Source organism: Budorcas taxicolor, chromosome 7 (assembly GCF_023091745.1).
Source record: "Budorcas taxicolor isolate Tak-1 chromosome 7, Takin1.1, whole genome shotgun sequence".
NCBI classification, from domain to species: Eukaryota; Metazoa; Chordata; class Mammalia; order Artiodactyla; family Bovidae; genus Budorcas; species Budorcas taxicolor.
The window spans coordinates 93,187,398-93,206,649 of NC_068916.1; the positions used below are offsets into that span (position 1 = coordinate 93,187,398).

The 19,252-nt window shown below is 38.7% G+C and overlaps 1 protein-coding gene across 1 annotated transcript in view; it reads right to left on the bottom strand.

Annotated features, from left to right (window-relative positions):
- KIAA0825 (KIAA0825 ortholog) overlaps window positions 1-19,252 on the bottom strand; it is a 395,975-nt gene that overhangs the window by 353,587 nt on the left and 23,136 nt on the right. The window contains exon 2 of the mRNA XM_052644057.1: window positions 15,327-15,458. Coding sequence (XP_052500017.1) covers window positions 15,327-15,457 — 131 coding nt within the window. The 5' untranslated portion in view covers window position 15,458. The remainder of the gene's footprint in view (window positions 1-15,326; window positions 15,459-19,252) is intronic.

Below are 19,252 nucleotides of genomic sequence, written 5' to 3' on the forward strand. Positions count from 1 at the left end.
CTTCTTAACAGTATAAAGAAACATCTGTACCAAAAAAGTTGCTACTGCTTTGAAAATATCATTGCTGTTCATTATAAACACGTGATAGAAACATTTTGAACCCAAGCTCTGATAATTAAAATCGATATCATATGAAATTCTTTTCTTCAAAATGTATAAGGTATTGCGTGCATATAAAACATACACTGTAAAATTCTAAGGAAAGCTTTTCAGGAGACTTCTGAGCACGAGTGAATTCAAACCCGAATTACTTTGAAACAAATACATTCTGAGAATCAAAAGCCTTTTCATGAAAACAAAGAACTTACAAGAAAAACAACAGCTCCTTAGGCCACAGGCCATTCAGTTTTCTGATGAGACAGGCTTATTCAGGAATACCACTTCTACGTCTGGCACAAGACCGGCATATATTTTCTACATTTATGTATGCACCTCTCTGAACTGAGAACACGACGCCCTAAGCTCACACCTTGACTCCAGGGACAGGTTATCCAAGTTTTTTTACTATAGCATCCTCCTGTGTCTTATTCAGTGAAACCTAATAGATTGCAGCAATGTGAACTGGACAGGCTCAGCCGCTAGTCTACCTAAATCTATTTCAATCAAGATTCAGCTTTTAGGCTAATCTCTAACATCTGAATCTGGGTAGAGGCCAATAACTACAACTTATAAATAGAGTAAAGCCTTCAGAGAGCTAGATTTCAGTAATTTGTTCAAACACTGATAAAGGGGTTGAGCAGTTGCATTTCAGAGGACCTCCCTCACTGATACAAACTGAAGTCAGCTGAGCTGACTTTTAAAATCATTTGTCACAAATTTTAAGGTGAAAGAATTCATCTCTACCTGATTTTGTTTTTAGTTAGCTGTATATCATATCTGTACCTGATTTTGTTTTTAGTTGGCTGTATAATGTGTCATTCTGCCATTCACCACTGTCTGTACATCTTGCTAAAGTCTTGAGATTTATTGACTAATTATTATACAAATGAATATTTTCAAAATTTAAGATGTCAGTTTGTAAAAACTTGGCAATTTTTTCTTCTTTAATGTCAAAAATAATTTAAAAATTCATTTTCAACACCTAAAAGGTAACATTATTTTTCATATATGTTATGAAGATGGTAATAGAGATGGTAATCTTGGATGGGATGAGGTCTACATATCAACAGACTTAAATGATGCAAGATCTTCATCTAGTTTTTCAGAAATAACATGACACTTGTCTTTATTTTGGTTTAAGCTGGTTTTAGAAAAGGCATAGGAACCAGAGATGAAATTGCCAACATCCGCTGGATGATCAAAAAAGTAAGAGAGTTCCAGAAAAACATCTATTTCTGCTTTATCGACTATGACAAAGCCTTGGACTGTGTGGATCACCACAAACTGTGGAAAATTCTGAGAGAGATGGGAATACCAGACCACCTGACCTGCCTCCTGAGAAATCTGTATGCAGGTCAAGAAGCAACAGTTAGAACTGGACATGGAACAACAGACTGGTTCCAAATAGGAAAAGGAGTATGTCAAGGCTGTATATTGTCACCCTGCTTATTTAACTTATATGCAGAGTACATCATGAGAAACGCTGCGCTGGAGGAAGCACAAGCTGGAATCAAGATTGCTGGGAGAAATATCAATAACCTCAGATATGCAGATGATACCACCCTTATGGCAGAAAGTGAAGAAGAACTAAAGAGCCTCTTGATAAGAGTGAAAAAGTTGGCTTAAAGCTCAACATTCAGAAAATGAAGATCATGGCATCCGGTCCCATCACTTCATGGCAAATAGATGGGGAAACAGTGGCTGACTTTGTTTTTTTAGGCTCCAAAATCACTGCAGATGGTGACTGCAGCCATGATATTAAAAGACGCTTACTCCTTGGAAGGAAAGTTATGACCAACCTAGACAGCATATTAAAAAGCAGAGATATTACTTTGTCAACAAAGATCCTTCTACTCAAGGCTATGGTTTTTCCAGTGGTCATGTATGGATGTGAGAGTTGGACTGTGAAGAAAGCTGAGTGCCAAAGAATTGATGCTTTTGAACTGTGGTGTTGGAAAAGACTCTTGAGAGTCCCTTGGACTGCAAGGAGATCCAACCAGTCCATCCTAAAGGAGATCAGTCCTGGGTGTTCATTGGAAGGACTGATGCTAAAGCTGAAACTCCAATACTTTAGCCACCTGATGCGAAGAGCTGACTCATTTGAAAAGACCCTGATGCTGGGAAAGATTGAAGGCAGGAGGAAAAGGAGACGACAGAGGATGAGATGGCTGGATGGCATCACTGACTCACTGGACATGAGTTTGAGTAAACTCCAGGAGTTGGTGATGGACAGGGAGGCCTGGCGTGCTGCGGTCCGTGGGGTCACGAAGAGTCGGACACAACTGAGCAACTGAACTGAACTGAAGTTGTTTTCTGCGTAATTTGCTTCTAATTGTCTTTAGAAACAAGGTCAGTTGTGAGATTATAACCAAGGTAATTCAGCAAATAGAAATCCAATTAACACATTTATTGATCAAAAATATCAGAAGTCTAATGTCGATGTAGAATCTCTGTCCTAAATAGTTTAAATTCCCAAATGTACACCATTAGCTGGTTTAGCAAGGACTTTCTAAAAGCATATTCCTAACTTTATTTGTAATATTAAAAGCACTGAAAATATCCTAAATACCCACCAGTAGAGAGAATGGTTAAATAATTACATTTATCCCATGAAACACAGTCCTGAAAATGAACTAGAAATCCACTTATCAACATGGATGAATCTAACAAAAGTAATGTTTATGGGAAAAAAGGTACAAATGAATACAAACCATGCCATGTGATCACACACAGTGTTCAGGATTATAATCATACATAGTAAAAGTATAAAGAAATGTGCTAGAGAATGGAGCACAATCTATAAAAATGTTGAATCACTGTGTGATACCCCTGAAACAAATGAAGAATTTTAAATCAACTCTACTTTAATACTAAATACATACTTGAAGTGAAGTCGCTCAGTCATGTCTGACTCTTTGCGACCCCATGGACTGTAGCCTACCAGGCTTCCCCGTCCATGGGATCCTCCAGGCAAGAGTACTGGAGTGGGTTGCCATTCCCTTCTCCACGAGATCTTTCCAACCCAGGGATTGAACCTGGGTCTCCCGCATTGTAGGCAGACGCTTTACCGTTTGAGCCACCAGGGAAGTCTTACATACGTAAGTCTTACATCTTAAATACATACTTACATACATGCATTTTAAAAGAAAAAAGAAATGTGCTGGAATGATCAATATCACCAAATGCAGGGTGGGGATGGGAGTGGGGTGAGACTGGGGAGATGCACAGAGGTTTCAGCTGTAGAGGTAAGGTTTTATTCCTTATACTACATCATGAGCATAGGAATGTTTATCACAGTATTCTCTATGCCTCTTCATATGTCTCAACACTTCCTAATAAATCTGAACCCCAATGTGCTTTAATTATAATGACTCTGAATTATCCAAGTTAATGATGTGTGCAAGCGGATACATTACTGAGCGGCTGTGTATAAATCAATTTATAAACCATTTCTAAGATGCAACATACAGCATGCTTTTTTTTTAAAGGATATAATTTTCTCATTCAACATTCAATCCTAGGTTCCTTGAGTGGGAAAATTACTTGTTGAATGAAAGCATATCTGATAAACATTAACTGAATCCTGAATATGTGGCAGGTACTGTGATATATGCTAAGGACCTAAACATGAATAAGACATGGTCCCATCTCTAAAGGAATTCTTTCTAGTGAGAGAGATAGGCCTGTAAATGAAGAACTACACTCAGTAAGACTTGATAAGAGGTGCGTGTACCAAGTGCTGAGTAGGGGAAATACATAGGAGGTAAGTCACTCAGTGTGCCTCTGGGGGGGTGCAGAAAAGGCTTCTTCCTGTAGAAAAGGAGATTATATGCGAGGATTTGATGCTCTAAGAAAACTAACCAAATCACTGTGCTTAGAAGTCCCTGATACTGACCCCTGAGAATTCAGTGCTGATCATCTAATCTCACAGCTGGGTCACTTTAAAACTCTATTTATTTGGACAATAAAAAACATGAAGTTATTATTATTATTATTTTGGTCACAACCATGTTTACACATGTAAGTATGTGTGTATGTATGTATATATGCACTATTTTACTTCAAAAGGATAAAGATGTTCTGTAACTAGACATCACTAAACAACAACTGCACAAGAGCTGATTAACACTGGGGGTGGTGCGGATGAGGACAGGGAGAGGAACTGAGAAAAAGAGAATAATTATAATCGTGGTGCTTAAGCTTACTGTAAAAACTCTTTCAGGATTTAATACTCATAGTCTTCATTATTCAGTCACACAAAAAAGTTCAAAGGGGGAAAAAAAAATATGTTCTACCAGTAAAAATGATTAGAACTTCTTCAATGTAAAGGTTTTAGAGGACACAGAGGTGCGCTTTCATAGAAGGGTGGGAATTTTTATTTTTTAGAGCAGGGTAGAGGTGCCATGGCAGAGATTCAAGACTGTATCTACAATATGGAAAATGGAAACATTAAAAAGCTTTTTTAAGCTTTTACATGTTTGTTGCTCTTGTTTATACTTTTTACCAACATAAATTCAGTCTAAGGAAAAGGTTTTTTCAATACTATGATATATTTAAAAACACCAAGAACTAGCTGTGAAGTCAATAAGAATTTTCTGGCTTTTAGATAAACCTAGCTCATCTAAGGAGATTAATAAAATTCCTCAGAATTAACAGGTAATTAATAGGGAAGAGACTGATAAACCGTAAGTGAGCCACGAAATGAAAACTTACTTTCCTGAGACAAAGATGCTTTTAGATCGTTTCTTAAAAGGCTGAGAAAATAATTTATAAGACAACTATTTCAACGAAATGTAGCAAATTTATATATTTTTGCTAAGTTATTTTCTGTTTCAGATACGTTTCAGTTCTTTCCAAAGTTTTAACTGTACTCTCAGGGAAGAAAACATCCTTGATCCCAAATCCTATTAACAACACTCTCCTTAAATCTTCTCAAATGAATCTTCCCCTTTCCATTCCTATTGTGAAAGAAGGGGCTCAGGATCTTATCATCTCTCATCTGGACTATATAAATAGCCTCCCAAGAGTCCCATCTATTGTCAATCCACCTTTTGTTCAGAGTTATTCTCACCAATCCTCACCACAAATGTTTACAGAGGCTTTAGAATGGTCCAGACTGCTTCAGCAAAGTTCAGACCAGTGTAGGGCAAGCGCCCATCTAAAAAATCTAATGCACTTTCAAAAGAGTCAACCACTTGTGAAATACCCTCCAACTTCCATTCAATGGTGGGGTAGTCCTGGCATTGCTGGAGTGAGCCTGGCATCATATACCATATACCATATGACTTGGGATCCCTTTCCATAATGTAAATAGGAGCTCCATGGAAGTGGCACAGGGCTCTGTTAACAATATAAAGAACATTTCCCAGAAATGTTCTATAGCTGTATTAGGACATGGCAGTTTAACATCCATGACAAGCAAGAGTAAGTTAATGTGCTTTCTGTTTTATCTATGGAGGCTTCCCAGCTTTCATATTTTAGCATAGTTACTAAAGTCAGAATGTGACTTATCCCAGTGAAACCACACAAACTGAAAACCGGAGAAAAAGTGAGAAAAACTGCACCAGCATTTACTTTGGGATGATTGCTTTGGTTCTCTTCCTGAGACAGAGAAAAGAGAAAAGAGAAAGAGAACATATATAATCATGAAAATCAGACTGTATCAGGAACACATCTAGCCTACATCTTTATCTTCTTTGCCCAGATACATGCAATCACTGAGCCAGTCAGATTTGACTGCAAGTTACAAACTGAGGGTTTAATTAATACGTATGGCCACACTGTAAGGAGGCAGGACATACAGTTTTATACACTGCTTATAGGAGAGAAGACAGCGGAAGGCCTGCTGAGGAACAATCTTATCACAGCTAATTATACCAACACAGCTAAGAAACCAACACATAACCTTTCCTAAGGAAGGAAGGACACACGTACGCATGTGTGTGTGCAGTAACAGCAGAAAGACTACAAATAATGTAAATGCGTATCAAGAGGGAATTGACTTAGTATACGAAGAAATTTTTAAAAATACATTAAAGAAAATCCAAGTAAAGTACACACACAAATCCCATCTGTGTAAAAAGGAGAATATATTTTTGGGTGCACACGTCTATATATAAAAAACATTTCTGGATAGTTCTACAATAATTCATTGGTGTAAGTTACCTCTGAGGAACAAGACGAGGAGGGTCAGAGGAATTAGAAAACTTCCTCATCTCTACCCTTCCATACACACCTTTTCCTTGTATTTGTCTTTCTCTACTGTCTGCAATTCTTCCTGATTATGTATCATTTTATAATGTAAACTATTTACCAGAAGAGAAAACTAGCACTTGATGATAGCTTCTTGTATCCCATTCCACTCATCTAACGTCACACTAGCTAAAGCAGACACTGCTGCTGCTGCTAAGTCGCTTCAGTTGTGTCCGACTCTGTGCGACCCCATAGACAGCAGCCCGCTAGGCTCCTCTGTTCCTGGGATTCTCCAGGCAAGAATACTGGAATGGCACAGCAGATGTCTAACCTCTAGCCTACTTTGTGCCAGGACTGTTTTAGGCAATGAGAATACAGTGCAGAACAGTTAGCCTTTAAAGCAAAAATAAAGGCGATAACAAGACCAGCTTTCAGGCGCCCCAACTCAACTTCTTTCCAAGTCCCGTAAGACGATATTCCTAGTCATAATTCTAGAATAAAGACTGATTTGCAAAAGCTGTGGCGTTAGTGATCCTTTTAAGACAAGGTGTTACTTTGCTAAATCCTTGGCGAGGCCCTTTTCCAGGGAAAGCTGTTGGGATTGAGTTAGCTCTCGAGGCATTAGTCATTGGCAGGAAAGAGGGGCCAGCCACACAAGCTACATCTCCTTACCAGGGCCCAGTCTCCTTCTAGCTTTCCCTCCCCTGTGCTTGTCCTCATAGCTGAGCTGGCTTCACCGGGCACCTCTTGTTGGCATCTCAGGGCTGGGGGTTACTTCCCCCTCGACCATTAACTCTGACCCTCCCTGTGGAATAGTGGCCTACTTGCTGGCTCAACCTCCTTATCAAGTCTGCATTTTTAGTACAATGTTATTCACACTTTTGCTATGAAAACAGCTTACAGACGGGAAGACACTTACTTCCTTTTCCTTATTTCCCATGGAAAGATAATACAATAATATTTCTTATTGGAATATCCTAAATGGTGATTCTTTATTGTCTTAGGCCTGTTTGGCTAAAAGTAAGTAAAGCTAACTCACCTAAAAATAAAGATTATACTTTTAAAACCTGTTGAACACTTAAAATGTATGCATTACCTGAAAGAATCTCTTAATGATCATCTGATAGAGCTACTGATCCCACATTTTACGCCACTTATCTCAGTCTCCTGAAGCAGAGGTCTAATGAAAGCTTGGAGGGCATACAATACAGGACTCTGGAGAAAGAAGTTGGAACATCCTAGACTTCAAATAATGGAGCTAATGGTGACAGATCATGATGAGAAGAAAATGGTCTAATATGGCACCTTGAAACAGAGAGCATGGTTAAATTTATAGAAACCATCTATCCAGTGTTCTGCCACAATATAAAGTTAACACCCTCCCCTACCACTCTGACCCTACCTCTCTTGGATCAAGACCAGTGATATTATCCATGGGAGTACTTCTTGTTCTTTCTTAGATTTAAAAAAAAAGGGGGGGAGGGGAGTAATCCTGCACAGTGCCAGCAAAACTTACATCCTGAGGTACACACAAATACTGTCTATAGTTAAGAAACAGAAAGGCAAAAGAAACTCTTAATGATATATCTATCAACTGAACATTAAGAGGAGAAAAATCAGTCATGATATATTGTAAGCCCAAGACAACTTCTATGCCTCAATATTGCATTAAGCTAAATTATTATTATTATTAACTTATTAGAGTTCTGTTCAGCTCAAAAAAGATGTTAGTGCTACGTGTGATTTTTAGTTACTGGGGTGAGTCTGTGGATACAGCATTCACAGTATCCCTCTTTGGCAGGATATTTACCTTCCTGCTACCAACGCTGATATGTGTTAGAAGCAAGTGATTCACCGTCACTGATTTCCACTGTCAGACCTAAGAGTCACCTAGCTCTGACTTGAATGCAAATGAGGATGTGAAAGTGAAAATGGTCTGGGAGAATGACAGCCTCTCTTGAAGGGCAGGTGAAGGTTCAGTGACCTCTGGGCATTCTAGTCCATTCTGGTGAATCACTGCTTTGGGAAGCAAAACACCCTGTGGCTCATAAAACCTGATGATATTAAGAAGAGGGAAGGAATTCACACTTAGAATTCAGGGTCACTGCTAGAAACACAACTTTAAAAATTCAAGAGTAAGGAAAAATACCATATTTAAAAATGAATTACTAATGTTTTCTTCTTTAAAAGTATTGGGAAAAGCCATATCATATGGATGTTCATTACTTATTCAGTGTACACCATTGAGAGATAAATAGAACTGTTAGAATACAAAAATGCCAAGGGTAATTCAACTACTGCAATATAAGTGTGGCATAACTGATTCGTCATGACATACAATTTTCTAAAAGCTATTCTGTTAGGAGGCAATAAATGAGTGCATAAATGATTTACACTCTTCTGAAACGTGGTTATTATTCAGTATTTTATTTTTTAAAAATATATACACCCTATACTATTATGTTTATTCTCTAGAGTATAATAAAAACATAATTGAATTTGATGAAAAATAGACTTGATTCTAAATGTAGCACACGGCACGTACAGCTCTCCCTTATTTTATCCCCCATGAAGATCAATGGTCACTTGAGGTGGTTTTGCTCTAGGTTTGTTTTAATATATGGGCAATAAAATATTTTTAATTTAAAAATTATATCCTTATACTCCATGTCATATTTTCTTTTTAATACTAACATCTGAATTTTTACCTAAATGACAATTTATGATGGCAAAGTACAATATTTTAATCATTGTTTTACTTCTCAATATGATTTCCTATTGACCAGGTAGGACAGGAAATAACTGTAGATGGTTTAGCAAATAAAAATGAAACTGTCTGTGATAAAAGCATCAGAGCTCAGCGACTTGGTTTTGTTTCTAATCTCTTATTTTGTCTTTTTTTTTTGGCCATGCCCTGCGGCAGGTGGGATCTTGGTTCTCTGACCAGGGATGGAACCCACACCTCTTGAGGTGGAAGTGTAGTCTTAACCACTGGACCACAAGGGAAGTCCCTCAGCGATTTGTTCTGATGGAGCCGCAAGGCCATTATGAACAAAGAAAGTCACTTTTTAGAAAATATTTAAATTTTGTTTTAATATAATCATCTCTCTCGATATATGTACAACTGAATCACTTTGCCTGTCACAATGTTGTAAATCAACTGTACTTCAATTAAAAACTTTTCTTAATATCAGTTGCTGAAAAAAAAATTCTCTAGAATAAGGATAAGTGACTTGTTAATCTATTTAAGCTCATACTCATTTCATTTATAAGTTCCTTCGGGTGAGAAACTGTGTCAATCAATATATACATATATAATATTGAATACATAAATTAGATAAATACATAATTATACTGAAGTTTAATATAGTGATTTTATATTCACATATATAAATTATAATACATATTCTCTATAGTGTGATTAGGTCACATATACATGCTTTTTTAAAAATGATATATTATGCTTTTTTTTAAAGATATATATACTTATATGGGTATGTATGTATGTACATATAAATTAATGGTAGTTACAAATTAAAAATAAGAAGCTTAATTCTCCCTGTTGAAAATAAGGGAAAAGGTTTCCCTCTCCTTCTTTTTCTTATTTACCTTAGAAACTGCAAATGTAAGTGCTTTTTCATCTCTCTGAAATGTATCCCTTGGAAGACTAGATAGATCTTTTGTCAGCTTTCTCAGCCAGGACTGTCTTTCTCAAAAAACTAGCAGCCATCCTTTCAAAACACAAACACCAAAGGAGATAACTATCTCCCTGTGTCTGTGAAAAGGAGCAGCCTAATGTCAGTGGGTGCCTTGATTCAATTTGCAAAACTGTTTCTTATCATAAAGACATGAGAAGTTTGCTTCTCTTCAGGATGATGCCAACTAGCTTACACAGGTGCTTTTTAACCATGGTGTAGTTAGGATGAACCACGTGTGAAGAACTGTGCTGTCAATTCTATTTGAAGGCTGGTTATGAAACAGGAAGGAAGGAGGCAGGGCACAACCATTAGAAGAATGATAACAACCATTAAGAGAAACAGGGGACCACAAAACATGCTAGAAACTGCTAGGCCCGAGATGGTGGAAGATTTGACTCCAGTAGACCTTGAGCCTCATTATGTGTTTATTGTAATATACAAGCATACACTGAAAGATTCACCCATGGGCAGTTCCGAGGTGACCGTAGAGACCAAAAAGTGGGTGGTGGCCCAATACTTGGAAATATCTACCCCTTCCCCAAAATACTTGTAATGATCCTCCCACTCATTAGCCTAAGAAATTACCCAGCCCGTAAAAGTGAACTACCTCATGTATCAAGGCTGCTTATGCCTTCTGAGAGACCCCACGCTGCCTATGGAGGGTCTATCTCTCTAAATAAACCTGCTTTCACTTTACTACGGCTCACTCTTGAATTCTTTCCTACACGAAGCCAAGGATCCTCACTTGGCGGGCTGTCCCAAGGACTTGGAACTCTCTGGGGACCGGGGACATGACCATCCTCCTGCACTCCATTTTTTCCTACAACAGATATTATTTCTCATGAAAATATGTATTACATGTAATGGGTGTACCTGCTGCTGCTGCTGCTGCTGCTGCTGCTGCTGCTGCTAAGTCACTTCAGCCGTGTCCGACTCTGTGCGACCCCACAGACGGCAGCCCACCAGGCTCCGCCATCCCTAGGATTCTCCAGGCAAGAACCCTGGAGTGGGTTGCCATTTCCTCCTCCAATGCATGAAAGTGAAAAGTGAAGTCGCTCAGTCGCTCAGTCGTGTCCGACTCTTAGAGACCCCATGGACTGCAGCCCCCCAGGCTCCTCCGTCCATGGGATTCTCCAGGCAAGAGTGCTGGAGTCGGGGGTGCCATTGCTTTCTCCAAATGGGTGTACCTACTAGCCTATATAAAGGGCTGTGATTCCTTTCTGCTTTTGCAATCTCTTAGCAGATCGCCTGGGATGTTTCTGACATTTTGATTTAAAGCCTGTTGCATAACAGAAGAGTTTTCCTTCTCTTCAGCCTTTGTGGGGAGGATTCCCAGAATGGGAGAAGATTTTAATTTTAATTCTTCAGCAATATGATACTTTTTTGCTTTTTATAAAAAAAATTTTGGAGTATAGGCTATTTTTTGAATTTAAGTTATTTATGCCCATTGTTATGATAAAAAGTTAACTGTATTCTAAAATTAAACATGAGGAAAAAACTGCAGGAAAATTTCACTTGCTTGGTTCAGTTTCTTTGACAGTACATAACTATACTTTAAATTTTTAAAAAGGAAACACTATTCATCATTTGATAATAGACATTTTTACTGTGGTTTGCCTATTTGTAACCTACACAGATAGGGACAGAGTAGGATAGTTACACTGGTAGTTGTGGAAGTCCCAGGAGGGGATTACAGATAGAGAGGAAAACCAAGAGGACTTTGGGAAATCACTGCAGGTTAACGATTGCTTAAGAAACCTATCAGAATGTTGTACATGAAGCAGGCTTGCTTAACTGTAAAATGATAAATAAAAGCACACGATATGCCCCAGGTCATTAAGTGAAAGAAACAAAACAAGAGGCCTGCATTCTGCTGGTTGAGTTCAGCAAGATAAAAGATACTTAGGACCAAGGACAAGAACTTAAAGGAAGGACAACATTCCAAAGTAGAAGACTCTCATGATACAGAAACCTGAGATGATTCTACATATTTTAGGATATGTTACCATCCTTCTGCTGGTTTAACTAATTGCTATGACAGTTAGTTTGACCTCATAGGGTCAAACATTCTCCCACCTGATACAAAGGTGATGTACTTCTGATGTTTACTAGAAAAACAAGGGAAAAGGCAGCCTTCTCCCCTCCCCTACTTTTCTTTGATTATACAAATGTAGCCCATTTAATCCTCAGGGCAGAGCCCCCTTGCCTGCCCGCTTGCATCTCTCACAATGAAAGGTTGTTGTTGAATCACGACGCCAGGATTCTTGGCCCCCGGAGGAGAAGAATTCAATCCGGGGCCAGAGACGAGGCTTGATCGCTCAGAGCTTTTGTGTAATAAAGTTTTATTAAAGTGTAAAGGAGATAGAGAAAGCTTCTGACACAGGCATCAGAAGGGGGCAGAAAGAGTGCCCCCTTGCTAGTGTTAACAATGGAGTTATATATTCTCCAGTAAATCAAAAGAATGTCTGGAGGTTGTAAAGACCTCATCAGACTTACTCCCATAATTTACATTTTAAGATAACGGAATTAGCCTGAAGGTTTAATCCAGAGACTGTCCTCAGGCAGAATACATAATACATTGTTGTTATATAATCCTTGTAAAGAGCAGGTCTACTCCCATAATTTACAGAATTAGCCAGAAGGTTTAATCCAGAGATGGTCCTCAGGCATAATACATTGTTGCTATATAATCCTAAGGAATGTAGAGAAGGAAAAGAGTTTGTCCTTTCTTCCTCCAGACCCCTCTCTCCTTGGGGACCCCTAGACTTCTTATCAACCTGCCTAGGAAATGACTCTCTCAACAAGTGTCCTATATGAATAAGCCTACTTTCTTGCCTATCACTTTGCCTGTCATTGAATTCCTCCTTCCGCCCTGAGACAAGTAAGTCCAGACACCAGGTGAGTGATTCTAATTAAAAGACCATGGGTTCAAGTCCGAATCTGAGTTACATGGTTTCAACATGAGGTGAATTATTAGAATCTTTGGTCAAAAGGATTGCAGTGAATGAACTGACCCTGCTGCTGCTACTGCTGCTGCTAAGTCGCTTCAGTCGTGTCCAACTCTGTGCGACCCCATGGATGGCAGCCCACCAGGCTACCCCGTCCCTGGGATTCTCCAGGCAAGAACACTGGAGTGGGGTGCCATTTCCTTCTCCAATGCATGAAAGTGAAGAGTGACAGTGAAGTCGCTCACTCGTGTCCAACTCTTCGCGACCCCATGGACTGCAGCCCACCAGGCTCCTCCATCCATGGGATTTTCCAGGCAAGAGTACTCGAGTGGGGTGCCATCACCTTCACTGGAACTGACCCTAGGGTCCACAGATACATATGAAGACAAAGTCCTTTATATCAGAGAATATGTACTAGTGGAAATCTGCTTAGCTGTTCCTGCTTCCCCCAGTGTTTGTTTGTTTATTTTTAAGTAATTCATTTATTTTTGGCTGTGCTGGGTCTTTGATGCACAGCACGGGGCTCTCCGTTGCTGCACACGGGCTTTCTCTAGTTGCGGTAAGTGGAGGCTACTCTCTAGCTGAAGTACATGGGGTTCTCGTTCTGGTGACTCCTCTTGGGGAGCACTGGCTCTAGAGTACACAGGCTTTAGTGGCTGCAGCTCACAGGCTCTAGAGTATACTGGCTCAGTACTTGTGGTGCACTGGCCTCCCTGCCACAAGGCATGTGGGGTCTTAGTTCCCAGATCAGTGATTGAACCTGTGTCCCCTGCATTGGCAGGCAGGTTGCTAACCAATGGACCACCAGGGAAGTCCCTCCTCCAGCATTCAGTAACACTGATTTTGGAGTAGGTGATAAAGACTAACTTCACATAGATGGACTGGCTAGCCTTCCAATTAAGTGCGGAGACTTAATATGACAAACATTACATAAAAATAATTTAATGTTCTGCTTTCAGCAATTCAAGCAATCCATGACCCTACACTACCATTTTTTGAATATCTAATTTCAAAATTTTACTATCCAGGCTTATCTATCAAATGATAATGTTTAAACATATTAATGAAAATGCAGGCCGTCAATACTGGCAAGCTCTAAGAAATCATGAACAGCATTGCTGTTGTTCAGTTGCTAAGTCGTGTCTGACTTTTTGGGACCCCGTGGACTGCAGCACTCCAGGCTTTCCTGCCCTTCACCATCTCCCGGAGTTGGCTCAGATTCACACATCCACACATGACTACTGGAAAAACCACAGCTATGACTATACAGACCTGAGAGTCCCTTGGACTGCAAGGAAATCCAACCAGTCCATCCTAAAGGAAATCAGTCATGAATATTCACTGGAAGGACTGATGCTTAAGCTGAAACTCCGATACTTTGGCCACATGATGCGAAGAACTGATTCATTTGAAAAGACCTTGATGCTGGGAAAGAGTGACGGCAGGAGGAGAAGGGGATGATAAAGGATGAGATGGTTGGATGGCATCACTGACACGATGGACATGAGTTGAATAAGCTCTGGGAGTTGGTGATGCACGGGGAGGCCTGGAGTGCTGCAGTCCATGCGGTTGCAAAGAGTCGGACATGACTGAGCAACTGAACTGAACAGAACTGAGGAGACCAAAATTTGCCACCCTAAAATATGCCTCTTTGGCATATTAAATTATACCAAGCTGTTTTCTAAGAAACACATAAAGTAAATAATCTGAAAACCAAGTAGGAGTTACCCTTCTGTTAGAAACATTCACAGTCATAAGGAAAAAGTCTCCATTTGTAAAGGTATCGCCTTCACTGTACCAGGCAGAGGAGGATGACCGAATCTCTTATCAGTGGAGAAGGCACTGACTTAAGCCTGAGCAACAACCTCACCCTTGTTCATGATGCTTTTCCTGGTAACTCTCCATGCTTGATTCTCCCCACCCTCAACAACCCCTTTCATCTTTAGCTGAGAATGGTATTTAAGATGAGGACTTTGGCCACTTTGGCCATCTACTCAGTTTTTCTGAGTCTCTCCCATGAATACAGGATATTACACTTTTGTCTTTCCTGTTCATCTGTCTCATTTCAATTTAATTATTAGACTATACAAAGAACCTAGAAGGGTAGAGGAAAATTTCTTCCTCCCCAACAACAGCAGTTCAACAAACTATCTATTTGAAGGCAGTGCCTGTATTTTTAGCCTTTTTTTAGCCTTGTTTAAAGTAGTAATCAGATAAGAAAAATCATCTTATATCCTAGAGGGAAGGGTCTAATTAATTTTTTGAGGAAAGTTAATGATAATTAAATCCTAAAATTTTCTTAAGAGCAGGAAACACTAAATGTAGACTAAATAAAAGTTCTTGTAAATGAAACATGAAACCAACTTGTTTTAAAATTAACAATATTTACCTTATAGCATTTTGTTCTATCTTTTCATCAATGTCACTGAAGATCTGCTTAAACTCCAAGTCTCCAGGAAATGAATTTAACAAACAATGTAGGTCAAAAGAATTGTGGGGATATTCATCTCCCCAATCCATCCTGAGGAATAAGAATAAAAAATGTCAGTCTCCCCAAAATGAAAGGAAAAAAAAACCCCTCAAGTTGTGATACTAACCCCAAAATTTAAATTCTGATTTATAGGCAAGATATAGCAGTAGAAGAAGTAGGATTATTATTAATCTGGGTAGACCGTTTCGTTATTTAAATTTCATGAGATGTGACCCAATTTTCACACCTCTATGGTTTGAAAACTGAAAAGAAACAGACTGCCTGAGCATCCGCTTCTCATTGTAACCAAGAGCTGCAGAGTATACCGTGAAGCCTCAGAGACCACTGTGAGCAAGGGTAGCTGCTTTGAAATTTTATTTATTAATAAATACAAGTAATTTCTTTTCATACAATGAAACAGCTAAAGATTTCTCATAGGTTCTTATCCTGCACTTCAGAGAAGTAGTTTTGGAATAAAGCTTTTATTTTTCTTCAGAGAATTTAAGAGAAAAACATTTAACAAAAACATTTCAATATAGCAGTCCATAGCATCACAAGACTTATCATTTGAAACTCAATTAGTTCCAAATACAGAATAACCATGGATATACCATTTTAAAATATAAAAAATCCTCATACACTTGGATTCTCCTATCTTAAAATATTTTGCAGTAAAAGGTTTAATTTTTATTTGAAAACAAATTATATTATAGGTATATAATATGCCATAATTAACATTAATTTGAAATCAGGAAAAAAAAAAATCCCCAAAACTATAAGCTAAGTGGTAGGTAATGCTATGTCCACCAGAAGTTATGCTTTAGGACAACAAAACCTCAATATTTCCATATACCAATGAGTTTGATATCTTCCTGTCTTCCTAGTAGCTCAACTATTACCAGAATGTGTGTGCTTGTGTGCCCAGTCACTCAGTCATCTCCAACTCTTTGTGACCCCATGAACTATAATCCACCAAGCTCCTCTGTCCATGGAATTTTCCAGGAAAGAATACTGGAGTGGGTTGCTATCTCCAACTCCAGGAAATCTTCCCAACCCAGGATCAAACCTGCATCTCCTGTGTCTCCTGCATTGGCAGGTGGATTCTTTACCACTGAGCAACCTGGGAAGCTCCCAACAGTCATTTTTAAATCCAACAGCCAATATTACTAACAATGAATTCAGTTTATATATTTGTATATTTTAAAATCTTTTTTGGTAATCACTTTTTCAGATGATGAGTTATTCAGAAAGTGTTGCCAAGAAAAGAAAATTCCACTTTTGTAGTGGAAAGACTTGAATGGCTGATGGTTCTTGTAGAGAACTCAGACTTGGAAAATGTTTTGTTTGTAGTCAGCTTCTCTGTAATAAAACAAATTATAAACACTCTGTTCAGAGTTGCTCCAATTTGCCAGTATTGTAAAGACTCATTACTTCAGATTCCACATAAAACTAAAGAAAATATGCATTAACTTAGCTTAAATATAATAGCAAACTAGTAATATAATTTGCTATACATTTACTGTACAGATATACTATACTGAATATCTACTACATATAAGGGACTTTATTTATATCACCTTCTTTAATCTTCATAATAACTCTAAAAATAGTTGTTATCCTCATTTATGAGGAGGGAACCCAAAGAGATCCATGTTACATACCTACCCAGTGTTAGCGGTAGAGTTTGAACCCAGACCTGTCTGGTTTTAAAACTTGAGATTGCTGGTTTGTTGAGAAATCAATTGGTTATTGCATATAAAACATTGTAGAATATAGAAATGATATTAGTCAAAATGTTAAAATGGTTATCCTTAGACGACAGGATAGACTATGGTTGATTTTTATTTTCTTCTCCATAATTTAGCATTTTCCTTTGCTTTGCAATAAGTAATTATCATTTTATATATAATTAGGAAAATGGTTTAAAAAAATCAGTCTTTCTCTCAGGAGGTATACAATCTCCTATTTTACATTTCCTGTATGTCTTCATTTGAAATATCTCCCAGTCTTAACACTTCTCTCCTGCCATGCATAATTATCATTTTTTTCAAAATCTGATTCAAACCTTACTTAATTCCTCAGGATCTCTTGACTATGACCATTTCATCAAAATTTTTGTATTGTTTTGTTGTATTTGTGCTTACAAATGCTTGTTAAAAGAAAATCTGTTGTTTTGTATGATTTCAGCATTGAATATGTATGCTCTGTCCTTCACTGAAATCAGCTCTGGAGTAAAACTATCATGTTCTGAAACACATTAATCTTTCAAATGAGGTTGGTGACCAGGATTCTGAAGGATTCCCATCTACGTGGTTGCATGATTTGCCCTATTTAATCTCAGTGGAAAAGTTAATCAGTATATACAGAGACTTTCTTTATAAAGGAATGACATTAGAGAGGAATGCCATCTGATAACAATGATATGGTACCAGAATGAGGAGGGTTCGGGATGTCATACGACAGACAGGCGTGACGCTTCCATATGTATGCTAAGGTGTCAAGGTGACGAAGGACAAGAGAACCGAGAGTCACCTTTACAGAGGCAGTGATGCTCAAGATGCTGTGTGACTGGATAAATGAAAACTTGATGGGCAAACTGTAACTAATGAGGAAATTAACCTGAATGAATAGGACCAACGTGAGAAATACATAAAGGAGGGAGAGCACAGGCAGGTGACACTCTAAAGCCTGGGTTTAGAAGTCTTCCTGTTAGGATGGCAATGATGACTAGGGGACTGTGATGAGAAAGAAACAAGCAATGAAGGAGTATGAGCAGACACCAAACTTCCCATTTCCTCACGTGTAGTCTGTGGTGGGCATACACTGTGTCTGACACTGTGCAAGAAGGAGCAGAGAGAGAGTGATTGAACAGTCTCTTCCTCTCAAGGAACAGTAATAAGATGGTAAGAAAGGAGCCAGTAGAAAAACCCGCTGCTACATTCTAAGTAAAAGATAACGATGACCTCAACAGTAGGAAGGTCAACTATTGAGGGACCAATGTAATTTGGGAAATACTTCAGTGGTACTTCAGAAAGATAGAATTACCTTTAAAAAAAAAATTAAGGGGAAAAAGGAAAGAGTTATGAAGTTATAGATCAAGAGATACAGGTTTATATTCTCTTTATGTTCCAGTTTATGTTCTGTTTATGAGACTTTTCTGGTGGCTCAGACGGTAAAGTGTCTGCCTACAATGTAGGAGGCCCAGGTTCGATCCCTGGGTCGGGAAGATCCCCTGGAGAAGGAAATGGTAATCCACTCCAATACTCTTGCCTGGAAAATCCCATGGATGGAGGAGCCTGGTAAGCTATAGTCCATGGGGCTGCAAAGAGTCAGACACGACTAAGTGAGTGAGTTCACTTTCACTTTATGTTCCTTCAAATTGTCATTAGGGACACAACGGTAATTTTACACAATGAATGAAGTCTCTTACTCTAATCTATGATTAACTAAAGGTGGGATGATAACTTTTTAAAGTACAATAACTTTGTTTTTGAAATTTCCATTCAATAACACTTTAATAACACTCCTATAATGTTTCTGATCACTTTATATATAAGATTAAAAGAACTGTTTCAGTTCAGTTCAGTTCAGCCACTCAGTCGTGTCCAACTCTTTGCGACCCCATGAATCGCAGCACGCCAGGCCTCCCTGTCCATCACCAACTCCCGGAGTTCACTCAGACTCACGTCCATCGAGTCCGTGATGCCATCCAGCCATCTCAACCTCGGTCGTCCCCTTCTCCTCCTCCCCCAATCCCTCCCAGCATCAGAGTCTTTTCCAATGAGTCAACTCTTCGCACGAGGTGGCCAAAGTACTGGAGTTTCAGCTTTAGCATCATTCCTTCC